Raw genomic sequence first — 22719 nt, 5'->3', positions numbered from 1 at the left:
CATGGAGAAGTTTCTAGCTTTTCGGTTCGCAGGAAAAAAAGAACATTTCAGTATTACTTCAGTAGGGAGGTGGTTAATGCACAGAGGAATTAGTCGAAAACTTGATAAGATAAAGAATCAATTCACAAGGTTAAATGACAAATAGTCTCCCCTGTGTGCTAATAAACTAATCTAGTGCATGATTATAATGACCAAAATAATCTTACAAGTACCATAGCATTATATAAATTATCAAGTATATTATAAAGGGTTGATTTCCATCTTTCGAGTTATTCATTGGTGACATAAAGAGGTACGCGAAAGTTATAAATGCAACAGTGTCTCCCGTGCAGATATTGACAATGAACTACTTCAGAAACAAAGTGCATGATGTGGGAAAAAATGAGATAGAACTAGAGAACCAACCAGCATTTGGCATTAAATATATCCAAAAGATGGATCAGACCAGATTCAACGGGATGAAAAAACACACAAGTACGAGAACACATATGTATGAGAACATCTATACTTTTAGTTAGAAATATATATAGTTATGTTACTTAGCAAATTTAGTTCATAATCAAAGATGTCACAAATGCCAAGACAGCAATCACAATCATGATATTAAGGAAGTAATTTGATGGTAAAGGCTTATCTGGACTGCCTCCAAATGCTTCATACTCTGCTCTCATCTTTTGCTTCATGGAAGCTGAGAGTTCACTCTGCAATTCAAATATGTGCATACTCATTGAATATATACACCTTTGTTAAAACTACCTAGTTTTAACTTTTGTTGTTCGTATAAGCAGTCAATTTTGTTTTATTTAAGTAAGACACACAGAGTAGATAGTTGTGTTCAATTTTAGTATTGCAGCAACCATAAACAGTGAGAGATTTCAGTACTAGTTATTATTATTTTTCTCAAAGTATTCAAGCATCAAAAGGATCATAAGAGGGTTAGCTAATACTAACCTTTCCTGATGAATATGTTGCTGCCACAAATTTTTCTGGTTGGACTTGTGCAGGACTGTCTTCTAATGAGAAACCCTGTTAAAAGTAGTAATATGTGAATTGGAGATAAGCTATGATAAATATAGCTAGCAAGCAAATTATAAATCTATATGCAAATAAATCATAGGATATATGGGTTAGAAAATTGGTTATCAAAATCCACGGTATAGATACACTGTTATCTTTCATCAGATTTTTACATTGGTTAACACAAAATAGAGTGGCTAATAAATGATAGAAACACATATGGTGAGCAAAAGCAGCCTTCTTGCAAACCTTGCTTAAGATGCATGTCTAAGCAATAGGATTAATGCAACTTTTTTCAATTATTACAAGAAAAAGAGACAAAAAAAAAAAAAAAAAAACAAGACGAAGAAATTGAATGAATGCAATGAGGTCAATTGGATTAATGTCAACAAATAAACTTTTAGTTCATATGATACATGCTGGGGGGATTAACTTTTAGGCCAATACCTCAGGTGGATCAAATTTAGCTCCAAGATTACTAAGCTTAGCATGGGCTTCAGCATAGTCTTTGAAAAATGCATCTTGATCTTCAGCATATTTCTCTGCATATTCCTAGAATATGAATAGCTCTACATCAAATGCAAAGCCATACCATTTAAAGTTTTCTAGATAGCATTCTGTTAGCTCACCTTGAATGAAGAATCTTCAAACAGAACTGCATCAGTAGGTAAAATTAGCAGATTTTCATCCTTCGCTTCTTTAATATCCTGCAGGTGAACGACACGTGAAAATAAAAATAAGTTTTGGTCATAACTAGAAGAACCAAAAAACAGAGTATCATACTCGCCTTAAAGTAGGAGTTATCAAACTTCAACCACTGAACCGTCCATGATTGTCCTCCAGGGGCCCCTGGTCCATCTTTCTGCCAAGAAACAAAGCTTAAAAATGTAAATTGACATGAAAGGAAAAGATGAATGCAATTGTTTTGAAATGTTTAGGCTGCCAGGAAAGAACTCATGTAGCTGAAATACAAAACTTTTGATACCATTGGTATACTTCTATAGGACATTCACCAAATTATTCCAGAAGAAAGTGAAGAATGTTAATTGCATCTTGTGTATTCTCAGATACTATTAAGTATGAAAGTGGATATAAAAGACACCAAAATTGTGAGTAGAATGCGATCTAACATACAAATGTCAAAAAAAAAAAAGTAGCCATTTCTGTTACCGTGTATTTGGTCTCCGGTTTGCCCCATCCACTACGGTCTGGCCTTGCCCTTCCAAGTGTGTGTGCACCAGAAAGAACAACTATTTCCTGGATATCACGAAGCACATCAATGACACAGTTATTGGCGAAACATATCAGGAGAAAGTGTATGGAACACACACCTTATCATTCAAGCCCATCCGGTAGAATACATTACGAAGATGGTCAGCAGGGGAAGGAGGACCAGCATCTAACAAATGAATGGTAATATTAAATCTGCGGTTCCCATCATAATCAACAAGAAACCTCAGTAATATGGACATCTCTTATTCCAACCAACATACCACACCCATTTTGATGTTCATTTGTGGGTACTAAATACCCAATAAATAAAGCAATCACTCAGGTATACTTTGTCACATTAGAGTCTAACTCCTAATAAGGCATTACAATGCCTGTGACTCGTCCATGAAATCAAATTCTAGATTTATGGAATGTTTTTAAACATGCATGCTGTGGCTAACAGATACCCCAAGTGTCAGCAGCTACTTTACCAGGAAGTCTCCCTTCTTCTGGGCAATCCTCAGGTCCAGATACATCTACTCTTCCATACTTCATGGGGATTTTGGGTCCTCCGGCTTCCTGTAAACGGATATATGGCATTAGTGAAATCTGTGTAATCTATGTTTTGTCAATTTCATTGGATCAAATAAGGGAACTACCTCTATAGCAGTAGCACTAGCCAATTGAAATAAGTCTGCATAAGTTACATCGGAATACTTGTCCTTGATGGGCTGAAGAAGATTAAGAGCATTGACAAGCCCTGCCCTGAGCCAATTTTGTCAAATAACATAGCAGTCAAACAATATAACCAATGAACATTGAACGCTAACCAGCATTTGCTGCATGCTTCAGTTCAATTTCAAATCTTAAACTTCCATTAGTACCACCACTTTTTGGCCACTCCTCAATATCCTTGTCAAATGTACCAGCATCATGCCAACCCAACCGAATCTGCATAATGTTTATAAGTGATAGTTTTGTATCAATATTAATAGTGGTTGCAATAAATGTTAGGAACATGAACGTGTGAATACTCATCTTCTGGAAAGGCAAAAAATACAAAATTAGATTACTTAAGATCATTTAAACCAGCGTCTGTGAGTCTATGCAGAATTAGTTTTGTCTGTTCTCTTTCTTCCTCAAACAGAAATAAAAACAGAACTAAATTTGAGCTTGGAGAGCAATCGAAGACAATTCAATCATACGTAGCTCAACGAAATCGACAATGCTCGTGGGAATGAAATATCTGCCGCGTAATCACCAAATATACACTTCTTAATAACGAAATCCCTCATATTCTCGGACAAAATAAATGAAAGAACGAAAAATAGACAAGTCAGTGGAAAAGATTTACCATAATAGGGTGACAGAACTTAGTCTTGAAAAGCTCTTTTATTTCTTCTCGGGCACGCTTCAGCTGCTCGGGTTTCGACGCTGCACATATCGGTGACGAGACTGTCGAGTAATCGATTCTCCCACCGGAAAACGCTCGAGAAACATTCTTCTAAGAAACAGCGATGTGTTTATAATCAATCAAACACTAACCATAATTCAAATTTAGGAGCAAATAATTACCCGACGCAGGACGATGCGGGAGAACAGGGGAGAGAATCGGAGGGAGCTGAAGGAGAGTGAGGGGCGGTAGGCGAGTCGATCGCCGGTGGCGGGAGGGATTAGACGAACGGGAGGAGCGGCTGAGAGAGAAGCCATAGTACCGTGCCATTGGTTGTTACTCGCAGCTTTAATTTTGGATATGTGGGGTTACGTTCATTACGTGTCTCTCTGGCCAAATAAAATAATACAAATAAATATTTTATTAATAAAAATAATAAAAATTTAAGAAATAGCTGATGTATTAATAATTTTTTTTAAAAAAAAATGTCCTTAGTGAATAAATATTAAACAGAAAAAAAGAAGTTAAATACAGTATTTTAATTTTTGTTTTAATAAACTTATTATAAATTTAACTTATGAAAAAAAAATAAAAATTGAAAATAAATTTAAAGTCACAAAAATACAAATTGGCACCATATGATATACAAATAGATTAGCAAGTAACTTCATGCATTTCTTAGATTGATAAAAAAAACCAGACTGAAACTCCATACTCTGTTTCCAACAGCTCCTAGCAAATCAATGGAAGTATGGCAATTTCAAAAGGCACGAAAACCTGGATAAAAATAGATAAAAATTTCTTTTGAGGTTGTAATATCAAAAGTTCAACAGCAACACTTCCTTGGTGGAGTTCCTAACCACTCATTATTATCAGTGTAATAGTCTATATAAGCCAATTAAGACTAATGTTACCCAGCCATATCAGCAGGGGAAGCTGCGCCGAGGCGATGAAGAGAAGGAGATAATGGTGCCGGCTCGAATCAAAGCTCCTCACTTCTGCAAAAAGAACCCTCTTCATGGTCTTTACCAGGAAAATTCCCATGCATACGCACGTCCACGGCAAGAGAAAGTAGTATGCATAGCCCCACAACAATTTTCCCAGCACAGCTACAGACAGTCCAGTGAAAGCATATCCTGCATATGCCACCATGTCAAGTAGAGGAGCCTCGCCATTACCCAAGGAGAACAATGTCATCTTCAGTAGGGAAACTTGCAGGCTCCAGCCAACGACACCCTTAATGAAAAGCCAGCTAAGAGCTTCAGGGCTAAACCTGGAGCAGTAATGTAGCATGAGCAAAGGAAATGGAACAGGAGTTTGTTCTGTAATATGAAGTGAGTAAAATAGACGAAAGAACAATTGCAAACTTACTTCCCATTAAGACCTAAAGATAAGCCTGCGAGAACCACATAGGTACCAAATGCCATAAATGGAATGTACAAGTCCGGGGCATTGATGTCGTAAATTGGAGGTTTGTAGGAGAGCCTCCCACCAACGGGCTCCGTGATTCTTGTCCAATGGCCCTAAAACATATTAAAATAATTGAATTTGTTGCCAAATAATGGGAGTGATAAAATGCCATACAGGATCAGAATCTTACTCTGTGCAGGAACGGGAAAAGAACAACCTTCAATTTGTTCCTCACATATTGATCATTGACTTGGAAATAGTATTGTGGATCAGAGAAATACCTGCTAATCTGTCACAATAATTTCAAAGAAAAATGAATTTTTAAAACAGAATTACATAGCATTGATTGTCATTGAGTCAGTGCAGAATAAGGCTAAAGTGCCTTGAAAAACAGAGAAAATTATCATAGGCCCCATTAGTCACCTACATTGCTTTGTACATATTCAGAACTGGACCCTAAAATTTTCTCTCCATAAGCACCCAATCCACCTCTAATGAATTCTGGACTTGCACCATAGAACGAATTGCCGAAAGGATCTGGCAGTGTGTTAGGCGGTCTAGGCACAGCAGGCTGCGCCCCAAGATTATTGTACATTTCTTAATGAATCAAGGCATATCTGTCGGAGTAATAAAAAGAACCATGAGGGAATGAGTATCCATCAGAGAATAGAAGGACACTGGAAAGATTTCGATAAATGTAATTCAACAAAAAATGACATAATTAAAGCAACCTTTTGTCTCATACTAAGCCATGCTACAGGATGCTTCAAGTATGATCAATTAACCATGAAACGATCAAAGCACTCTGGAAGAATAAGAACCGGATCTAAGAGCATTTTTAACCGGAAGAATAAGCACTGTAGTACGTAACCGTAAGTATGTTCTTGCACATTGACATTACACAGAAATCATGTCCGTATCCCCTCTCATCTCCGTAAAAACAATAATATATACGCTCATTTGAAGACGAAACTCCATTAATTGCTCTATATATATATATATATATATATATTTAAAAATAATTCGCAAAAGCAATAAGATGATAACATGTTAAGAACAGTCCTTGTTCTAATGGACAAAAACCAAATAGAGTATGCGCCCGCGATGAGCACGTACATCCCATATAGATGAAAACTTTCAGTAATCGCCGGAAGACGAAAAAAAAGCGACAACTAAATGCATGTACTAGCAGATCGGTCCTGATCTAGTACCGCACAGTCGATCGGATCCAAACTCGACGCATCTCATTCGAATAATACCGGGAGCAAAAGGAAGAAGAAAGCAACAACATACCTTTTTGTGATCAATCCAGATCAAATCTCCAACAATTTCTCGCCGTTGCCGGCCGATGTTCGAAACCGTAGCGCGATTTGATCCGCTCAAACCGTGACGTAGCTGACGATGGTTTGCGCAATTTTTCCGAAATTTAATTTTTCGATAATAAATATAAACGGGCCTAATGGGCCGAATCAACTCAAGCCTATTTATGTACTGTATTAAAGGGCCAATTTAGCCTATCCAAAACTTCCCCTCCAAAATGTATTGTATGATTACGCACTCCGGGGAGCTGAACTCCTGTACTGTTTCAGTCACCATCATGTATGTATCTTCCTAAAGATTGCCTAACGCCATAGAAGAAATCCCATGAAAAGAGCCAAAGATGAACCAACAGTCTTTCGAACACAGCCTCTCAGAGAGAGAAGGAGAGAGAGAGCGAAGCGCGGTATAAAGGAAGACCAAAGGCGTTGAGTAGTTCTCCACAGCAGTGCAGGGAATAACAGTTAATACTATATATCAATGGCTACGGCCGGCCAGCTGGCAAGGGCGGCGGCAGATCTGCGCGCAATATTCGCCACCGGCAAGACCAGGTCTTTCGAGTGGCGAGAGTCTCAGTTGAAAGCTCTTCAAGAGATGATCGCTTGTCGTGAGAAGGAAATCCTCGAAGCTCTGCGCTCTGACCTCAATAAACCTGAATACGAAGCTTATCTTCACGAGGTAATTAATTTAACAACACTACGGTCGTGGTGGTGGTGCGATCTTCCTGTTCATTAATGGTGTTTTCGTGCAGATTGTTGCAGTATCTTCCTCGTGCAATTTCGCATTGAAAAACCTACGCCAGTGGATGACGCCGGAAAAGGTCCTGTCGAGGCTAGTTTCGATTCAATCTTCTGTCGTATGTTTTTCATTAGATGCATCGATTGCTGTTTTTGTAAGTTTCAGGTGAAGACCTCAATGGCCTCATTTCCATCATCGGCGACGATAGTGCCGGAGCCACTTGGAGTGGTGCTTATTATATCCACTTGGAACTATCCTTTCTGTATGTTTAGTCTTTACTTCGTTTCATTACTTTTAATCAGCTATTGTATGTTCTTCTTTAGGCTCATTTTGTAGAATCCCACAGTATTATTGCTGGATCCGCTCATCGGTGCAATTGCAGCCGGAAATGCTGTAGTTTTGAAGCCATCGGAAGTTGCCCCTGCCACATCCTTTGTGCTGTCGACGCTTCTCAGGGAGTACATGGACACATCGGCTGTGAAAGTCATCGAAGGCGCAACACCACAAGTAACTGCATTGCTTGAACTGAAATGGGACAAAATATTCTTCACAGGTTGGAGATAGTTGTCTTGTTCGTTAGTTAATTACCTTACGAAGAGACAGAGAGATTCGATCTTTACACAATCGAAATTGTAACTTTCTCATAGGGAGCAGTAAGGTAGGAAGAGTTGTGATGGCTGCAGCTGCAAAGCATCTTACACCTGTAGTGTTAGAACTCGGAGGAAAATCTCCAGTGGTTGTGGATTCAGACATCGACTTAGAAGTAGGCGCTGCGTGTTACTTGTTCATCCGTAAAGATGATCGTTATTGGCAATTTGGCATCATAGATGCAAACTTGTTATGTCCTTTTGAAAGGTTACAGCACGGCGAATCATCTCCGGGAAGTGGGGCTGCAACGCCGGACAGACATGCATTTCGCCGGATTATATACTCACTACAAAAGCATGCGCGTCGCAGTTAGTAAGGATACATGAGCCCTCTGTTCATGAACAAAACTCAGCATGTGTTTATAGCAAAGATTGTAACATGTGTCTTCTTAGGTTGAAGCTCTTTCGTCGCAACTAGAGAAGTTCTTCGGGGAGGAGCCTCTGCGATCCAACGACTTGGCGAGCATCATAAACTCTAACCATTTTGAGCGCTTGGCTAAGCTGTTGGATGACGATAAAATTGCTGGCAAAGTTGTTTATGGAGGCCAGCTTGATGGAGCCAATCTGTGAGTTTGGCCTTTCCGATTCTTTTGTTTTTTGTAATTTACGCCATTCGAGCGCCTATCCTTTCTACATTTTGCAGCAGGATCGCCCCCACAGTTATATTAGATGCGCCACAAGACTCCTTGATCATGAATGAAGAGATATTCGGTCCTCTGCTTCCAATTGTCACGGTAAAACTCAACGATCATCTGCTATATATCTGCGACGCGCCTTATATTGTAACGATCTGCTCTGTCGATTCGAAGGTGAACAAATTGGAGGACTGCATTAGCTTGATCAACGCGAGGGAAAAGCCTCTCGCGGCGTATTTATTCACAAACAACGAAAGATTCAAGGAGGAATTCGTGAGAGGAGTCGCAGCCGGAGGCATGGCCATCAACGAGACAGCTCTGCAAGTGAGTCTCTTCTCCCCAACTCGCCATAGTTACCGATCTAAGCATTTAGAGACCTGATCGATCTGCATTGCCAAAACTACGGTGCAGTTCGCCGAGCACGCATTGCCATTTGGAGGCGTGGGAGAAAGTGGAATGGGATCGTACCACGGGAAGTACTCGTTCGATGCTTTCAGCCACAAAAAACCAGTCTTGCAACGAGGTTTCAAAGGCGATTCGGCTGCAAGATATCCGCCATACACACCTGAAAAGCTCAAATTTCTGAAAGCCCTGATGAGTAGAAACATGTTTCGAATCCTTCGAGCCATGCTCGGGTTGTAAGACTCGATCGAATCACAGCCATTTGTAACCAGCTGCTAAGAACTTATACACATAGACTCGTCTGCATACAACAACTCTGTACCGATCATACGTGTCTCTGCACACTAAATTACCATAGAAAAGAAATACGAATACGAAGATAAACATCGACAAGATCAACGAGCCTGTTGCAAAATATCCGCAGCATCGATTCGCTGCTGTTCCGTCAATTCCTCAGGAAACTTCACTCTAAAACTTATCACCAAGTCGCCTCTCGACTCGGGGTCATTATGCTTCGGCATTCCTTGCCCCGCAACGATCTTTTCATACCCCGGATACACTATTTCATCCATTTGTAGGCTTATCGTTTCGCCGCCTAACAATGGCACCGACAATGTGCATCCGGTGAGTGCATCAATCAATGGAAGCTCGATTTCCAGCAATAGATTATCGTCCCGCCTGGAAAACAACGGGTGCTTTGTCTCGACTACGACAAACACAACATCTGCAGTCGCGACGCCGACGCCCCCTGCGTCTCTCCCGTTGAAGGTAATCCTCGTGTCTTTCCTCCACCCGGGCTTCACTTTTATTGTCAGCTCTTCCTCTTCTTCCACATTTCGCCTGTCGCCATAACCGTGCAAGAAGCTACTTAGTCTAGTGCATTTGGGGATGGATTGATTGATTTTTTTATTACCCGTTGTCGGAAACAGCGTCTCTTGTGGTCTGAATTTTCTTGACGCAGCCGAAGCAGAGGTCGTCGAGCGTGCAATGGAGGTAATGCTCGATGGCGGGGGGCTTTATGAGGCCGTGTGAGTTTGAATACAGGATGCAAGACGACGTCGTTTTGGTTCTGGACAAGTACTGTTTCATCGTGGCTGCGTCCACGCTGCGCCTTCCCGTTTTGCTCCTCGTCAGCCCCGACGTCGCCGGACTCCATTGCGACGATCTCAGCGTGTAGTCGTCGCAGCTCCGGCGGCGGAGCGCCGCCGTCGGAGAAGCCGGAGGTGGATCATCCTTCTTTCTGTCTCTGGAACTATTATCGTTTTTCTTCTTCTTTTTAACCTGCACGGTTTAACGTGACAAATTCAAGGACCATTGATGTAAGAAATTGAAACAGGCAGGTTAATCTGTTCTTACCTTATCATCCGATGTTGATTTGGGGTTGACATTGATGGCGGTTTTCTTGGACTTCTTGTTTGGATAGCATTTGAAGAGGAATGACTTGCAGGCCCTGGTAATGCTACCGAATCCTAGAATATGCAACAGGTCTTGGGAATGTGAATGTGAATGTGAATGTGATCTTGATTGGTGGTCGGCCATGGCAATGGTAATGGATGCATTCAACTGCCTCTTCGTCTTCCCAGAATTCTGAAGAAACCTAACATAAGATACAGACAGCCATTTTTAGCAGTTTCCTTTCTTATGTTGTTTCGTAATTAAAATTACATTATTGTCCTTATGCTCAATCTGAAAACATGCATACAATATTACTGTAATTTAATTCTTTTACTGTTTTTTTTGTTTGTTTATCAGTATTATTGCCATAATAATTGAGGTACAGTTAAATGAGAGAGCTGCAGTGTTAGGGGAAAGATTGGGGATTTTTTGTGGAACAGACCAGTACCGTTAATTGCGTGGACCCCAGAGATTTAACGGTGTGGATGCATTCGGTGCTGAGGTCCATGGACCTGGCGATAGTCACCGAAAAAAAATGAAACAAACGTGAGAGGGAGAAGAAAGAAGAGGAAAAGAACCAAACCGGAATGGGCGAAGAAGGCTCTGTCCCCTCTCCGTCGCTTCTCGCGCCCGCGCCCTGCTTCCATTGATGATTTTTCTTCGGCGCAGTCAACATCTCGAGGTGATGAGTCCCCTCCCTGTTTTGTTTATTATTTTGCTTGTGTCTGTACCTGTAACTGATTAAATTATGTTGATTGTGCAGTTTATTTGACGATTGCGAGTAAAATATGTATATAATGCTGACCTGATTCGATCTCCCTGTCGTTGGCTTGGTCGATGCTTTTATCGTAGATCTCATAATTAATTCCTAACTTTGCATTATTGTAATGGTAATGTGGATTAATTATGAACACATATATTGCATGTGTATGCTCTTCTTCGTATAGCTTCTGCTTGTGCGCCTGGCGACGGTGGTTTGGGGCTGAGGAAGAAGTTGTTTGTTCTTCTGTGTGTAGCGGCGCTTTGGCTGCAATATTGGCCTCAATCGCTGTACAAATTTGTGCACAATGATGATTGTATGCTAATACAATGTTTTGTAGGGAATCGAGATAGCAAAATTTTGGAGAGTGAGAGACGCTGAATCTGGAGATCTAAAGGAGGCGTTAAGTGTGGCTGCCTTTGCCAACTTTGGGGCTCAGGTAATATTGATAAACTATGTTCTATGTTTTTGCTTAAGGGAAAGTGATTGAAATGTGTCTGCCAGATTTAGAAGGGGAAGAGAATGTGGGTGCAGTGGAGTGCTTAATTTTATAGTATTTTGGTGTACTAATCTAGTGGAGATATTTAATTAGTTGTGAACTGCAGGGGAATAAGAGTTTCATTGTAGAGGTGGGGTGGTCTTGCAAATGTCGAAGTTATTCCAAAAGGCTGCGAATCTAACTCTGAAACGCAAGTAAGTTGTCAAACTTTAGTATTTCTCTCTTGAAATACAATGATGTGTTGTTTTCCCTGTATGAACACAGTGGGGCTGCTGTGATATATGTTATGTAGTGATTTTGAGGTTCAAAACTATTGGTTGTGCAGTAGTCTTGACTTATATTGCTGATTCTCAATTGCTTGATTTCATTTTCTTGTTTTGTAAGAATAATTAAGTACTTTACCTTAGCAGTCTGGAACGACTACTGCAGGCATGACCGAAGATTTGTTAAGTGGATGGTCATATACTAGGCTGTATTGAACTTGAAGCAAGACTTATGTGTTTTTCTTGCAGTGATTTCCCTAGTTGTAGTTGTTATTCTCTAGATCTTGTGTATTTATTTGTATCAATTGCTAAATGTACTTTTGAGATTGGTTTATATTATGTATCTTCAGGGAATCAAATGGAAATGCTGCAACAGAGGATCTTGAGAAGGCATTATCACGAGTTGCTAAGCTGTTCGAGCAACTACATTCCAGTGCTTCTTCACCCCAAGAAAGAGAACTCACCACGGCTTGTTTGCTTGGTGTAGCTAAATCAAGAAAAGAAGCAAGGGACTTCATTGTTTCCCATGGTCAAGCAATGCCATTATTAGTATCCATTCTAAGAAATGGTACCCAACTGGCCAAAATAAATGTTGCTGAAATCTTAAGAGTCCTATGTAAAGACAAGGATTTGAGGGTAAAAGTGCTTCTGGGTGGATGCATTCCACCATTACTCTCACTTTTGAAATATGATTCAATTGAAGCTAGGAAGGCAGCTGCAGAGGCAATATATGAACTATCATCCAATGGACTTTCAGAAGATCTCACAGGCATGAAGATATTTGTTACTGAGGGGGTGGTGCCATCCTTGTGGGAGCAATTATATATGAAGAAGGAGCGGGACAAAGTGGTAGAAGGGTTTATCACAGGGGCATTAAAAAATCTTTGTGGTGATAAAGATGGATATTGGAAAACAACACTTGATGCTGATGGGGTGAACACTATTGTTAGCCTTCTATCTTGTAAAAATCCTACCACTCAAGCCAATGCTGCTTCTCTCCTAGCACGCCTGACTTTGAGTTTTACAGAGAGCATACAAAAGATTATTGATGCTGGGGCAATCAAAATTTTGCTTGGGCTCTTAGGTCCGAAGACAAATATCTTTGTGAGGGCCAGTTCTGCTGAAGCATTAGAAGCCCTTACTAAAAAATCGTCGATAGCCAAGCAAGTTATTGTTGATTCCCAGGGCACAACAGTGCTTATTGGGGCCATAATTGCGCCTTCTAAGGAAGGGATGCAAGGAGAGGGTGGGCAGGCTCTTCAGCAGCATTCTACACAATCTTTAGCAAATATATGTGGTGGAATGTCTGAACTCATGCTTTATCTTGGAGAACTTGCCCAGTCACCTAGGTTAGCGGCTCCAGTTGCTGATATAATTGGAGCACTAGCTTATACCTTAATGGTCTATAAACAGAGTGGAAATGGAGAGAGGTTTGACTCAACAAAAGTCGAAAGCATTTTAGTCATGCTCTTAAAGCCAAGAGATAATAAGTTGGTACAGGAGCGCATCCTTGAGGCCATGGCTAGCCTATATGGAAATCCTTATCTTTCAGTCACAATCAATCAATCTGCAGCTAAAAGAGTTCTTGTTGGGCTTGTGACAATGGCTGCTGGTGATTCTCAAGAATATTTGATCCTGTCTCTGATTGAGTTATGCGCTAACAAAGTAAGTGTTTGGGAGGCCCTGGGAAAGAGGGACGGAATTCAGATACTAATATCATCTCTGGGGTTATCCAGCGAACAGCACCAGGAGTATGCAGCTGAGATGCTTGCTATCCTGACTGAACAAGTAGATGACAGTAGATGGGCGATCACTGCAGCTGGTGGAATTCCTCCACTAGTTCAATTAATTGAAGTTGGATCCTTGAAGGCGAAGGAAAGTGCAGCTTATATCTTGTTGAATTTGGGTTCTCACAATGAAGATATCCGTGATTGTATTGAAAGGTCTGGAGCCATCCCAGCACTTCTATGGCTCCTAAGAAATGGTGGACCAAAAGGGCAGGAAGCTTCTGCAAATGCTCTTATAGAACTTATCAGGCTTGGTGATTCTGCTACCATTAACCAATTGTTAGATATCCTTGTTGGTGACACTTCAAGTTCCAAGGCGTCTGTCATCAAAGTTTTGGGTCATGTGCTTTCCACAGCCTCTCATGCTGACCTTGTGAATAAGAATGCTACTGCTAATATGGGCTTGAGGTCGCTTGTCCAGGTTCTCAATTCATCAGATGAGGAGGCTCAAGGGCATGCAGCTTCAATTTTGGCTGACTTATTCAGCAAGAGGAAAGATATTTGTGATAGTCTAGCCACAGATGAAGTCATCAATCCCTGTATGAAACTTTTGACTAGCAAATCTCACGGCATTGCAACTCAGTCAGCTCGGGCTTTGGGGGCTTTGTCTCCTTATATTGCTGATAGAGATGTCCAACCTTTGATCAAATTAGCAAGAACATCATCCATTCAATCTGCAGAAACAGCAATGGCTGCAGTAGCTAATTTGTTGTTAAATCCTCATGTAGCTGGCGAAGCACTTGCAGAGGATGTTGTTTCTGCTATAACAAGACTTTTGGGAGAAGGATCGCCAGAAGGTAAGAGGAGTGCTTCCCGAGCACTATGCCAATTATTGAAGCATTTTCAAGTAGGTGATGTCCTCGGTGGGTACACCCAATGTCGATCTGTTGTTCTTGCACTTGTTGAATCCTTAAAGGAAATGGATTTGGATACCAGCGATGCTGCTGATGCTTTAGAAGTTGTCGCACTATTATCATGCGCAAAGCAGGACAGGAAATCTACTTACGCACCATGGTCTGCCCTTTCCAACGTTTTCTCAAGTTTACAAACACTTGTAAATTGCCTCTGTAGAGGTTCTATATCTGTACAGGACAAAGTGATAGGGATTCTCTCTAGACTTACTGGGGATCAACCAGCTGTACTAGGTGATTTATTGGTCTCAAATACTAGATCAATAAGTGTCCTGGCTAGTAGGATTATTAGATCTAGTAGCCTGGAAGTGAGGGTTGGAGGAGCAGCATTGCTAATTTGTGCTACCAAGGAAAACAAAGTTCAATCCATGGATGCACTTGAGGCATCTGGATATATGAATCCTCTTATCCGAGGATTAGCTAATATGACTAAGCAAAGTTCCTCTCTTGAAATCAAAATTAGGTCCCCTAGCAGTTTGAGAGAGAGAAAAGCTTTTCAGGATGGAGGTTGTTTTGATGTACCTGATCCTGCTACTGTATTTGGAAGCACTGTTTCGTTATGGTTGCTATGTATACTTTCTTCATTTCATCCCACAAGCAAAATCACCATGATGGAAGTTGGAGTGCTGGAAGCCCTATCAGATAAGCTCTCAAGTCATGCTAACAGTAATCTGGTAATGTCTCTGTGTACTTCTTCTGCGTTGTGTTGTAAGAGCTATTTAAATCATATTTCTAGAAGGTTACCTGCCTATGGAATATTGCTCTATATGATTCATTAGTCATGGACCATTAATTGCATTTCATGTAGTTTTTTTAATTTAATGTGTGGAGACAGCCGCACAAGCCATCTAGAAGTTAGTTGTAAATCATGAATACATGTCACAATTGGGTTCTTGACCCCAAGCACTTCTAAGATTCAATTTGCTTGCTAAAAGTGGGCTGCTGTTTTCAGGCTGCATTTGAGGACACAGAAGGAGTCTGGATCAGCACAGCTTTGGCAGCTTCACTTTTCCAGGATCCTAATGTTGCATCTTCTCATATGACCATGGAGATTATACCCTCACTTTCTGTCTTGTTGAAATCAGATGAATTGATTGTCAGATATTTTGCGGCTCAGGCGATGGCTAGCCTTGTCTGCCATGACATTAAGGGAATAAACCTTGCCATGGTAAACTCAGGTGCTGTACCTGGGTTAACTGCCCTGATTGGATTCCTAGAATCTGATAGGGAAAATTTGATAGCCTTATCTCAAGACTTCTCCTTGGCGAGGAATCCCGAAGTGGTAGTTTTGGAAAAATTATTCCAAGTCGATGACATCAAATTTGGTTCTATTGCTTGGAAGGCAATTCCTTTGCTTGTTGATTTGCTAAAGCCCATTCCAGAACGACCTGAAGCTCCCCCAATAGCTGTTCGCCTCTTGACTCAGATTGCTGATGGAAATGACATAAATAAACAAATCATGGCTGAAGCTGGAGCTCTGGATGCTCTGACTAAATATTTATCATTGAGTCCAGCAGACTTGACGGAGGCCACGATATCTGAGTTACTTAGAATATTGTTTAGCAATCCAGATCTAGTTCATTATGATGCAGCAATTAGTTGCATGAGTCAACTGATTGCTATTCTTCGTTTGGGATCTAGAAGTGCAAGGCTAAGTGCTGCAAGAGCCCTAAGTGAACTATTTGATGCTGATCATATCAGGAATGTTGAATCATCTTCACAGGCAATTCAACCCTTGGCTGATATGCTTGATTCTACCACAGAATGTGAACAAAAGGTTGCTTTGGGTGCACTGCTTAAACTGACTTCAGATAATAAATCAAAGGCTGCAATGCTAGCTGAAGTAGAAGGAAATCTTCTTCACAATCTTTCTAAGATTCTGACATCTTCTATGAACTTGCAACTAAAGGGAGATGCTGCAGAGTTGTGCTATGTTCTTTTTGATGACCCAAAAGCCCGAGAAACGCAAGTTGCCTCTGAATGCACTGAACCCCTGATCTTGTTGATGCAGTCTGGTGAAGAAACTGCTGTGGAATCTGCTGTCTGTGCTTTTGAGAGACTATTAGACAATGAACAAATGGATGTCACATCGGCTCATGATGTGGTTGGCATTCTTGTAGGTCTGGTTTCTGGATCAAATCATCGGCTTATTGAAGCAAGCATATGTGCACTCATCAAATTGGGGAAGGACAGAACTCCTCGCAAGTTGGATATGGTCAATGCTGGAATTATTGATAATTGTCTAGAGTTACTCCCTATGGCTCCCAATTCATTGTGTGCCATGATTGCCGAACTCTTCCGCATCTTGACAAATAGCAGTGTGATTTCAAAAGGCCCAGCTGCTGTGAAAATAGTAGAGCCATTGTTTTCAGTACTCCTCAGGACAGATTTTGGACTGTGGGGGCAGCACAGTTCCCTGCAAGCACTTGTTAACATTCTGGAGAAGCCTCAAAGTCTCTCAGCTATGAAACTCACTCCTAGTGAAGTCATTGAACCTCTAATCTCATTTTTGGAGTCCCCATCGCAAGCTATCCAACAGCTAGGTACGGAGTTGTTGTCTCACCTGCTTGCTTTGGAACATTATAAGCAAGATATAACCACAAAAGGTGCGGTTGTTCCTCTCGTTCAGCTTGCAGGAATTGGCATATTGAATTTGCAGCAAACTGCAATAAAGGCCCTGGAAAACGTCTCCTTAAGTTGGCCTAAGGCGGTTTCTGATGCTGGTGGTATTTTTGAGCTCTCCAAGGTTATTATCCAAGAAGATCCTCTACCGCCCGAGGCTTTATGGGAATCTGCAGCCTTAGTTCTCACAAATATCCTGCAATCTGATGCTGACTACTATCTAAACATTCCAGCTGTGGCTCTTGTTAAAATGTTGCATTCGTCCCATGAGGGCACCGTTAAGGTTGCTCTTAATGCTCTCTTGGTTCAAGAAAACACTGAGGGTTCGAGTGCTGAATTGATGGTTGAGGCTGGTGCTGTGGATGCTTTGTTAGATTTAATGAGGTCTCACCACTGTGAAGAGGGATCAGGTAGACTACTGGAAGCTTTATTCAACAATAGACGAGTACGGGAAATGAAAGCTTCTAAATATGCTATTGCACCTCTTGCTCAGTATTTGCTAGACCCGCAAACAAAATCCGAAACCGGGAGGTTTCTTGCTGCACTTGCACTGGGTGATCTCTCTCAACACGAGGGCCTCGCCAGAGCTACTGATGCTATTTTTGCCTGCCAGGCACTGATAAACCTGCTGGAGGATCAGCCTACGGAGGAAATGCAAATGGTGGCAGTCTGCGCGTTACAGAACTTTGTCACACGCAGCAGAACCAATCGAAGAGCTGTTGCTGAAGCAGGTGGAATATTGGTGATTCAAGAACTGCTGCTGTCCCCAAGTCCAGATATCGTTACACAGGCTGCACTGCTCATCAAACTTCTATTTTCAAGTCACACCCTTCAAGAATATGTTTCAAATGAGCTGATCAGATCATTGACAGGTAACTCCTTGTTGATATGGTCTTAATCTTTCTATATCTAAATTTATTGTGAAATATGCTTAGTAACCTTTCTGCGTCGACATGTTGTCTTGCCCAGTTGCCCTTTACTGCCCTTTATAGCTATTCTTGAGGGGTTTCTTACTGAACTGTCACTGTGCAGCTGCTCTAGAGAGAGAATTGCTGTCCATGTCCAGCGTCAACGAAGAGGTTTTGAGGACATTACATGTCATTTTTACCAATTTTCACAAGCTTCATATTTCCGAAGCAACGACACTGTGTATTCCCCATTTGGTTGCAGCACTGAAGTCTGGGAGCGAAGCCGCTCAGGATTCAGTGCTGACCACCTTGGGTTTGCTGAGAAATTCATGGTCAATGATGCCACTTGATGTGTCGAAATCCCAATCCATGGTCGCAGCTGAAGCCATCCCTCCTCTGCAAATGCTTTTGAAATGTTGCCCTCCAACTTTCCCGGAAAGGATAAAAGGCCTGTTGTATTCTTTACCAGGCTGTCTAACGGTCACCGTAGTGCGAGCATGTAACCTGAGGCAGCTCATGGGCGGAACCAATGCTTTTTGTCGATTGACGATTGGAAATGGCCCTCCTAGGCGAACTAAGGTATCGAAGCTGTAGCTGGTTATACCTTTGCATATCTTCTTAAATCCCTGACTGGCTTCGACACACTTGTGCAGGTCATTAACCATAGCACCTCACCGGAATGGAAAGAATCGTTTACATGGGCTTTCGACGTACCACCCAAGGGCCAAAAGCTACACATTGTGTGCAGAGGCAGAAGTACTTTCGGAAAGGTAGCAACCCTTCAACTCTCCTCCATTCAATAAATAAATAATCTGCAACTTCTTGTAGCTGTTGCCGAATGTCCCTTTTGGTAATGACCGTCACTTATGGCGCAATATCCCTCGTGTTCTCAGACTACCCTTGGAAGAGTCACAGTTCAGATCGGCAGAGTCGTGACTGAAGGGACACACGCTGGTGTTTTCAACATCAGTCATCGCACAAGCAAGGATGGCAATCCGCGAACTCTTGAAATCGAGATAGCTTGGTCCAATATGTCATCTGAGTGAAACTTTTCGCAGATACCATAATACATAGATCTCTTACACAAAGAACAAGACTTGCAGCCAGGGACTGAACAAAAGGATCAGCAACCCCACATGAGTTGGCGTCAAAGCTCGTCGTCTCCAGAGATGTGAATGCTGATAGAAGGATCCAGTTATGTAAATAGTGCAAATATGCCATCCAAACTGCAAAATGTACCAAGCATTTTGTGATGTGTAGAATGAGACCTCCCTTGCTACATACAGTCTGTCTTCATTTTATGTACAGAAATTTTGTGCAGTTCTTCTGTATTTATGGCAAAAACAGAGCTACTCTGTACCTGGTTTGGTTGCACACAGTATCTGTCAAGTGTAAATTATTTGCAAAGTTAGTCAGCTACCAAATGTTTTGCATTGTATCTATCTTTAAGGTATGAAGAAGATCATCTTGCAAAACTCCTATTCCTATTCCCATGGCAGTTTGGCTGGCTGTAGAGAATCACCAAAGGTCAGTCTGTTAAAGTAGAATAGATGAATGAATCCATATTAATTCATAATAATGTGTAGAGAATACGATAAGGCAGCCGAGCAGTATGTTTGCATTTCATGATATAGCATAAGCTCTCTATACAAGGATATTGCAAACTTCGAAAATAGCTGGGTGTAGCAGCAACGGTAATACATGAGGGTCGTCGACTTCAACTTCATTACTTTGCAGCAGCAACAAGGGAAGCTCTAGCCCGTGTGAATGCAGAAATTAGCGAGCCGAGCTGTAGCTTGTCATTGCAGGCTAAACTCAGCCTGTATCTGCATGCAAAAGAATGTGATGGATGAATGAGGCAAATTTGGGAATAGCTTGAATATGAGGCAAAATTGGGAAATGCAAAATTTGGATGAAATGCAAATTTGAATATGAGGCAAAATTGGGAATAGCTTGAATAAGGTACATACTCTATATCAGCCATTTCATTGATAAGCTGAATGCGGACCTCAGCTGGCATTTTGATCCTAAAAACAAACCTGTTCATCAAGCAGTAAGAATGAGTCAAAGGAAATCTTTTCCAGTGGATCCAACAGAAAAAAAACATGAAAACATACATGGTGACTTCTCTCAAAATATCAACTAGAGCTAGTCCTTTTCTGCTCTTGATTTCAGAAATTCCTGCAGGTTATTGATTCCAGCAAAATGAATAAAAGAATGGCAGAAAAGCACGGCAGAATTAATTTAAATATTCAGAATCGATACTTTTGTGGCTAGTGAGAAATGATTCGTTCAAAAGCCAGTGAGCAATCTGTTCGATGTCCTTCGGCATAGGATTCCCAGTGCACAAGTATACAGCCTCTTCAGTTATCTGCTGAGATGCCATATGTGTTGACTGCAACAAAAACAAAGGATCAAAATCTTTTAGAAAGTGATCAAAGGGAAAGAGAAGAAAACTCCAGTGTTGCTGAAGCAATTAATACCAAACACAGGTCGGACACCAAACAAGGTTCCGATTCCGTGTCATCAGTAATTTGTGCAAGTAGGAATTAGTATGTAGGCCACTGATTTATTATAGACTTGAAATTCCATTTTGACTTTTTCCGACAGATGAAGTAATAACCCTCTACTTAAGAGAAGGCTCAAACTAGAAAGATACAGACCTGTAAAATGTTCAATGCCTTTCTCATGTCACCATTGCTAAGCCGAACAAGGGCTTTCAAACCATTTTCGTGAACATCAAGCCTGAACAATAAAAGATGAAACAAACTACTATTAACACTAACTTGCCACTGAAGCTATAAATGTCTATCAATATTTCATGATTCTTAAGGATTATGGTTGAAGAAGAGAACACGAATCACCCTTCACTGCTAATAACGTGTTTAAGCCTCCCCGTGACATGAACAGAATCAAGAGGAGCAAAACGGAACCGTGTACATCTTGACTGCAATGCCGGAATAATTTTGTTGACATTGTTGCAGATCAAGGCAAATCTTGTACTTCTTGTATATTTCTCAATCACTGTCAAGCAAATAACACCGGGAACTTCTGTAACCTTGATTCAAAATTGAATAAAACATATTATACATGGCTATAAAAAAAAGACAAAAAACTTGCCTCTACGGAGAGCAAATTGTGCATCCTTAGTCATGGCATCAGCCTCATCCAACAGAACCAATTTCACAGCAGGCTTAGCACTGCAAATAGAAGCAATATAATTTAACCTAAAGAAAGTCAAACAAGTCTTTGGGAAAGATCCACAAAGTTTATGGTAACATAACAAGCCAACAGCTGTTCGGTTACATGTAAAATACTAAAGAAATGCTCAATATGCAATCTGGAAATATTCATAAATCCCTTCCCAACTAATGATAAATGTTGGTGTAGTGGCAACCTTTAATACATGATATCAGTCTTGTGGTTACTCAGCATATTTTACAACTAATAATCAAGTATAATCTTTCATCCATGTGACACCTTATACACAAGACCTTGAAAAAAAAAAAAAAAAAGCACTTGTCAGAAAATACCCAAAACTGATGCTCTGGGTGCTTGCGAAGTCCTGAATCTGTTGCCTCACCACATCAATACCACGGTCATCGGATGCATTCAACTCAAGAACCATGTTTTGCAGCTGGTTCCCATATAGCTTCCGAGCCATGGCCAGAACAGTGGAAGTCTTCCCTGTTCCAGGGGGGCCATAGAGTAGCAAATGGGGCAATCTGTTCCCACTTGCTAATCTATCAACTGCGTAACAGGAACTCCAATTCATGTGTGAACACATACACAAATCTAATCATATGAATAACACACGCTTAACCACAATGAAGCATATCAGAGAAACCAAGAGATATAGGGCACACACAAAATTTAGGAACTGCGTAAATATTTTAGATAATATGTATACACCAAGTACAAATAATATGAAGCGGATGAGTTCAGTGGATAAATAACACATAAGAGCATATATAACTGAGCATGGCATTTGCTTGACGAAACGTTAGACACTTGGAATTACTTAAAAACAGACAAACAGGTATGCTTCTTGCACATGAATCATTAAAAAAACACACAGAGTGAAGCAGGAAAACATCAAATCCGACAATTAAGGACACAAACAGTCGAGATTACAAAGCATCAAATTTCGATTTCTCTCAACAAACAAAAATGAAATTCTGTAAAATTATTTCATCTGCAACATTCACTATTACGCCCAGCAGCTGTTTGGAGAAATGCGAAAGACATTAAGTAGGAGTAAGATTATTTTACTGGTCTCAACAATATCTCGGTGCGCAGCAACGTCATCCAGAGACTGAGGACGGTACTTCTCAACCCAAGGGATTGCTTTAGAGTCCGGCGGAGCAGCCGAAACAGCGACGTTTTTACCCTTGTCTGTTTTCAGAGAACCACTGGTACCTTCCTCGTCATCAATTTCCATGAGCGAAATCTCCTCCGCCATTTCCTCGCCAAACAAAAACGCCGCGCTGTGGCTCTACTTTTCCGGCGTCTCCAATTTGCTCTCGGCGCACTTTTACGCAAGTGTAGGGTTTCAAAATTTTGTTTGGCAATTGCCTCCGGTTCACAAATGTCTTATACTTAAAACTCGCTGCCAATATAGGAGTGTTATCCTAAATTAAAATTGCGACTTCGGTTTGTAGCTTAAAATTGGACGAAACTTGACATAATGGAACCGTAGAAACGCCTGTCACCATATAGGGTGCACATTTGGCGCCATTTTCACTTCTAAACTCTTGTGAGTTTTTTTTTAAAAAAAAAATAAATAATAAAAAGTAAATTTTT

The 22719-nt window shown here is 40.9% G+C and overlaps 6 protein-coding genes across 20 annotated transcripts; 2 read left to right on the top strand and 4 right to left on the bottom strand.

Annotated features, from left to right (window-relative positions):
- Window positions 1–393: 393 nt before the first annotated feature.
- LOC127246642 (probable L-ascorbate peroxidase 6, chloroplastic/mitochondrial) lies at window positions 394–3996 on the bottom strand. Of its 4 annotated transcripts, none has more exons than XM_051268130.1 (12): window positions 3805–3996; window positions 3584–3733; window positions 3060–3180; window positions 2889–2989; window positions 2721–2808; window positions 2349–2416; window positions 2188–2274; window positions 1805–1879; window positions 1647–1724; window positions 1465–1569; window positions 952–1026; window positions 394–701 (listed from the first exon to the last, which is right to left on the bottom strand). In XM_051268130.1, exons 1-12 carry the CDS (start codon window positions 3937–3939, stop codon window positions 549–551), a joined length of 1236 nt encoding a protein of 411 aa, XP_051124087.1. In that variant the 5' UTR covers window positions 3940–3996; the 3' UTR covers window positions 394–548. The 4 variants fall into 4 exon arrangements, 3 of the variants coding, with proteins under 3 accessions (XP_051124087.1, XP_051124089.1, XP_051124088.1); XM_051268132.1 differs by having other exon boundaries at window positions 3114–3180; window positions 3805–3975; XM_051268131.1 differs by having other exon boundaries at window positions 3584–3730; window positions 3805–3975.
- Window positions 3953–6438, bottom strand: LOC127246645 (uncharacterized). Of its 2 annotated transcripts, XM_051268136.1 has the most exons (7): window positions 6326–6430; window positions 5764–5837; window positions 5460–5649; window positions 5223–5321; window positions 4994–5145; window positions 4338–4895; window positions 3953–4011 (listed from the first exon to the last, which is right to left on the bottom strand). In XM_051268136.1, the coding sequence occupies exons 3-6, from the start codon at window positions 5625–5627 to the stop codon at window positions 4508–4510; spliced, it is 807 nt and encodes a 268-aa protein (XP_051124093.1). In that variant the 5' UTR covers window positions 5628–5649; window positions 5764–5837; window positions 6326–6430; the 3' UTR covers window positions 3953–4011; window positions 4338–4507. The 2 variants fall into 2 exon arrangements, with proteins under 2 accessions (XP_051124093.1, XP_051124092.1); XM_051268135.1 differs by lacking the exon at window positions 5764–5837 and having other exon boundaries at window positions 6326–6438.
- A 193-nt stretch (window positions 6439–6631) lies between these two features.
- On the top strand, window positions 6632–9156 carry LOC127246638 (aldehyde dehydrogenase-like). 4 transcript variants are annotated; one of them, XM_051268120.1, is made up of 10 exons: window positions 6641–7027; window positions 7101–7169; window positions 7253–7349; window positions 7434–7640; window positions 7735–7850; window positions 7943–8047; window positions 8128–8300; window positions 8381–8468; window positions 8544–8693; window positions 8781–9156. In XM_051268120.1, the coding sequence occupies exons 1-10, from the start codon at window positions 6830–6832 to the stop codon at window positions 9009–9011; spliced, it is 1434 nt and encodes a 477-aa protein (XP_051124077.1). In that variant the 5' UTR covers window positions 6641–6829; the 3' UTR covers window positions 9012–9156. The 4 variants fall into 4 exon arrangements, with proteins under 4 accessions (XP_051124075.1, XP_051124074.1, XP_051124077.1 ...); XM_051268119.1 differs by having other exon boundaries at window positions 6647–7027; window positions 8378–8468; XM_051268118.1 differs by having other exon boundaries at window positions 6632–7027; window positions 8381–8693.
- Window positions 9057–11083, bottom strand: LOC127246640 (uncharacterized). Of its 6 annotated transcripts, none has more exons than XM_051268124.1 (5): window positions 10972–11083; window positions 10615–10897; window positions 10128–10358; window positions 9685–10052; window positions 9057–9611 (listed from the first exon to the last, which is right to left on the bottom strand). In XM_051268124.1, the coding sequence occupies exons 2-5, from the start codon at window positions 10840–10842 to the stop codon at window positions 9167–9169; spliced, it is 1272 nt and encodes a 423-aa protein (XP_051124081.1). In that variant the 5' UTR covers window positions 10843–10897; window positions 10972–11083; the 3' UTR covers window positions 9057–9166. The 6 variants fall into 6 exon arrangements, with proteins under 6 accessions (XP_051124081.1, XP_051124082.1, XP_051124083.1 ...); XM_051268125.1 differs by having other exon boundaries at window positions 10615–10903; window positions 10972–11066; XM_051268126.1 differs by having other exon boundaries at window positions 10615–10891; window positions 10972–11050.
- LOC127246637 (protein CELLULOSE SYNTHASE INTERACTIVE 3) lies at window positions 10714–18962 on the top strand. 3 transcript variants are annotated; one of them, XM_051268115.1, is made up of 8 exons: window positions 10714–10848; window positions 11267–11365; window positions 11532–11619; window positions 12039–15060; window positions 15339–17880; window positions 18041–18495; window positions 18570–18686; window positions 18810–18962. In XM_051268115.1, exons 3-8 carry the CDS (start codon window positions 11573–11575, stop codon window positions 18960–18962), a joined length of 6336 nt encoding a protein of 2111 aa, XP_051124072.1. In that variant the 5' UTR covers window positions 10714–10848; window positions 11267–11365; window positions 11532–11572. The 3 variants fall into 3 exon arrangements, with proteins under 3 accessions (XP_051124072.1, XP_051124070.1, XP_051124073.1); XM_051268113.1 differs by having other exon boundaries at window positions 10734–10848; window positions 10930–11365; XM_051268116.1 differs by lacking the exons at window positions 18041–18495; window positions 18570–18686; window positions 18810–18962 and having other exon boundaries at window positions 10749–10848; window positions 10930–11365; window positions 15339–17418; window positions 17502–17700.
- A 408-nt stretch (window positions 18963–19370) lies between these two features.
- LOC127246643 (replication factor C subunit 3) lies at window positions 19371–22661 on the bottom strand. Its single transcript, XM_051268133.1, has 9 exons — window positions 22189–22661; window positions 21450–21666; window positions 21037–21116; window positions 20781–20940; window positions 20580–20661; window positions 20182–20311; window positions 20034–20097; window positions 19887–19955; window positions 19371–19742 (listed from the first exon to the last, which is right to left on the bottom strand). Exons 1-9 carry the CDS (start codon window positions 22376–22378, stop codon window positions 19643–19645), a joined length of 1092 nt encoding a protein of 363 aa, XP_051124090.1. The 5' UTR covers window positions 22379–22661; the 3' UTR covers window positions 19371–19642.
- Window positions 22662–22719: the final 58 nt, after the last annotated feature.

The sequence above is a fragment of the Andrographis paniculata genome, unplaced genomic scaffold (assembly GCF_009805555.1).
Source record: "Andrographis paniculata isolate CXL003 unplaced genomic scaffold, ASM980555v1 Contig30END, whole genome shotgun sequence".
Classification (NCBI taxonomy): Eukaryota; Viridiplantae; Streptophyta; class Magnoliopsida; order Lamiales; family Acanthaceae; genus Andrographis; species Andrographis paniculata.
The sequence above is the reverse complement of the archived record's forward strand: the minus strand, read 5'-3'. Positions and strand labels throughout refer to the sequence as shown.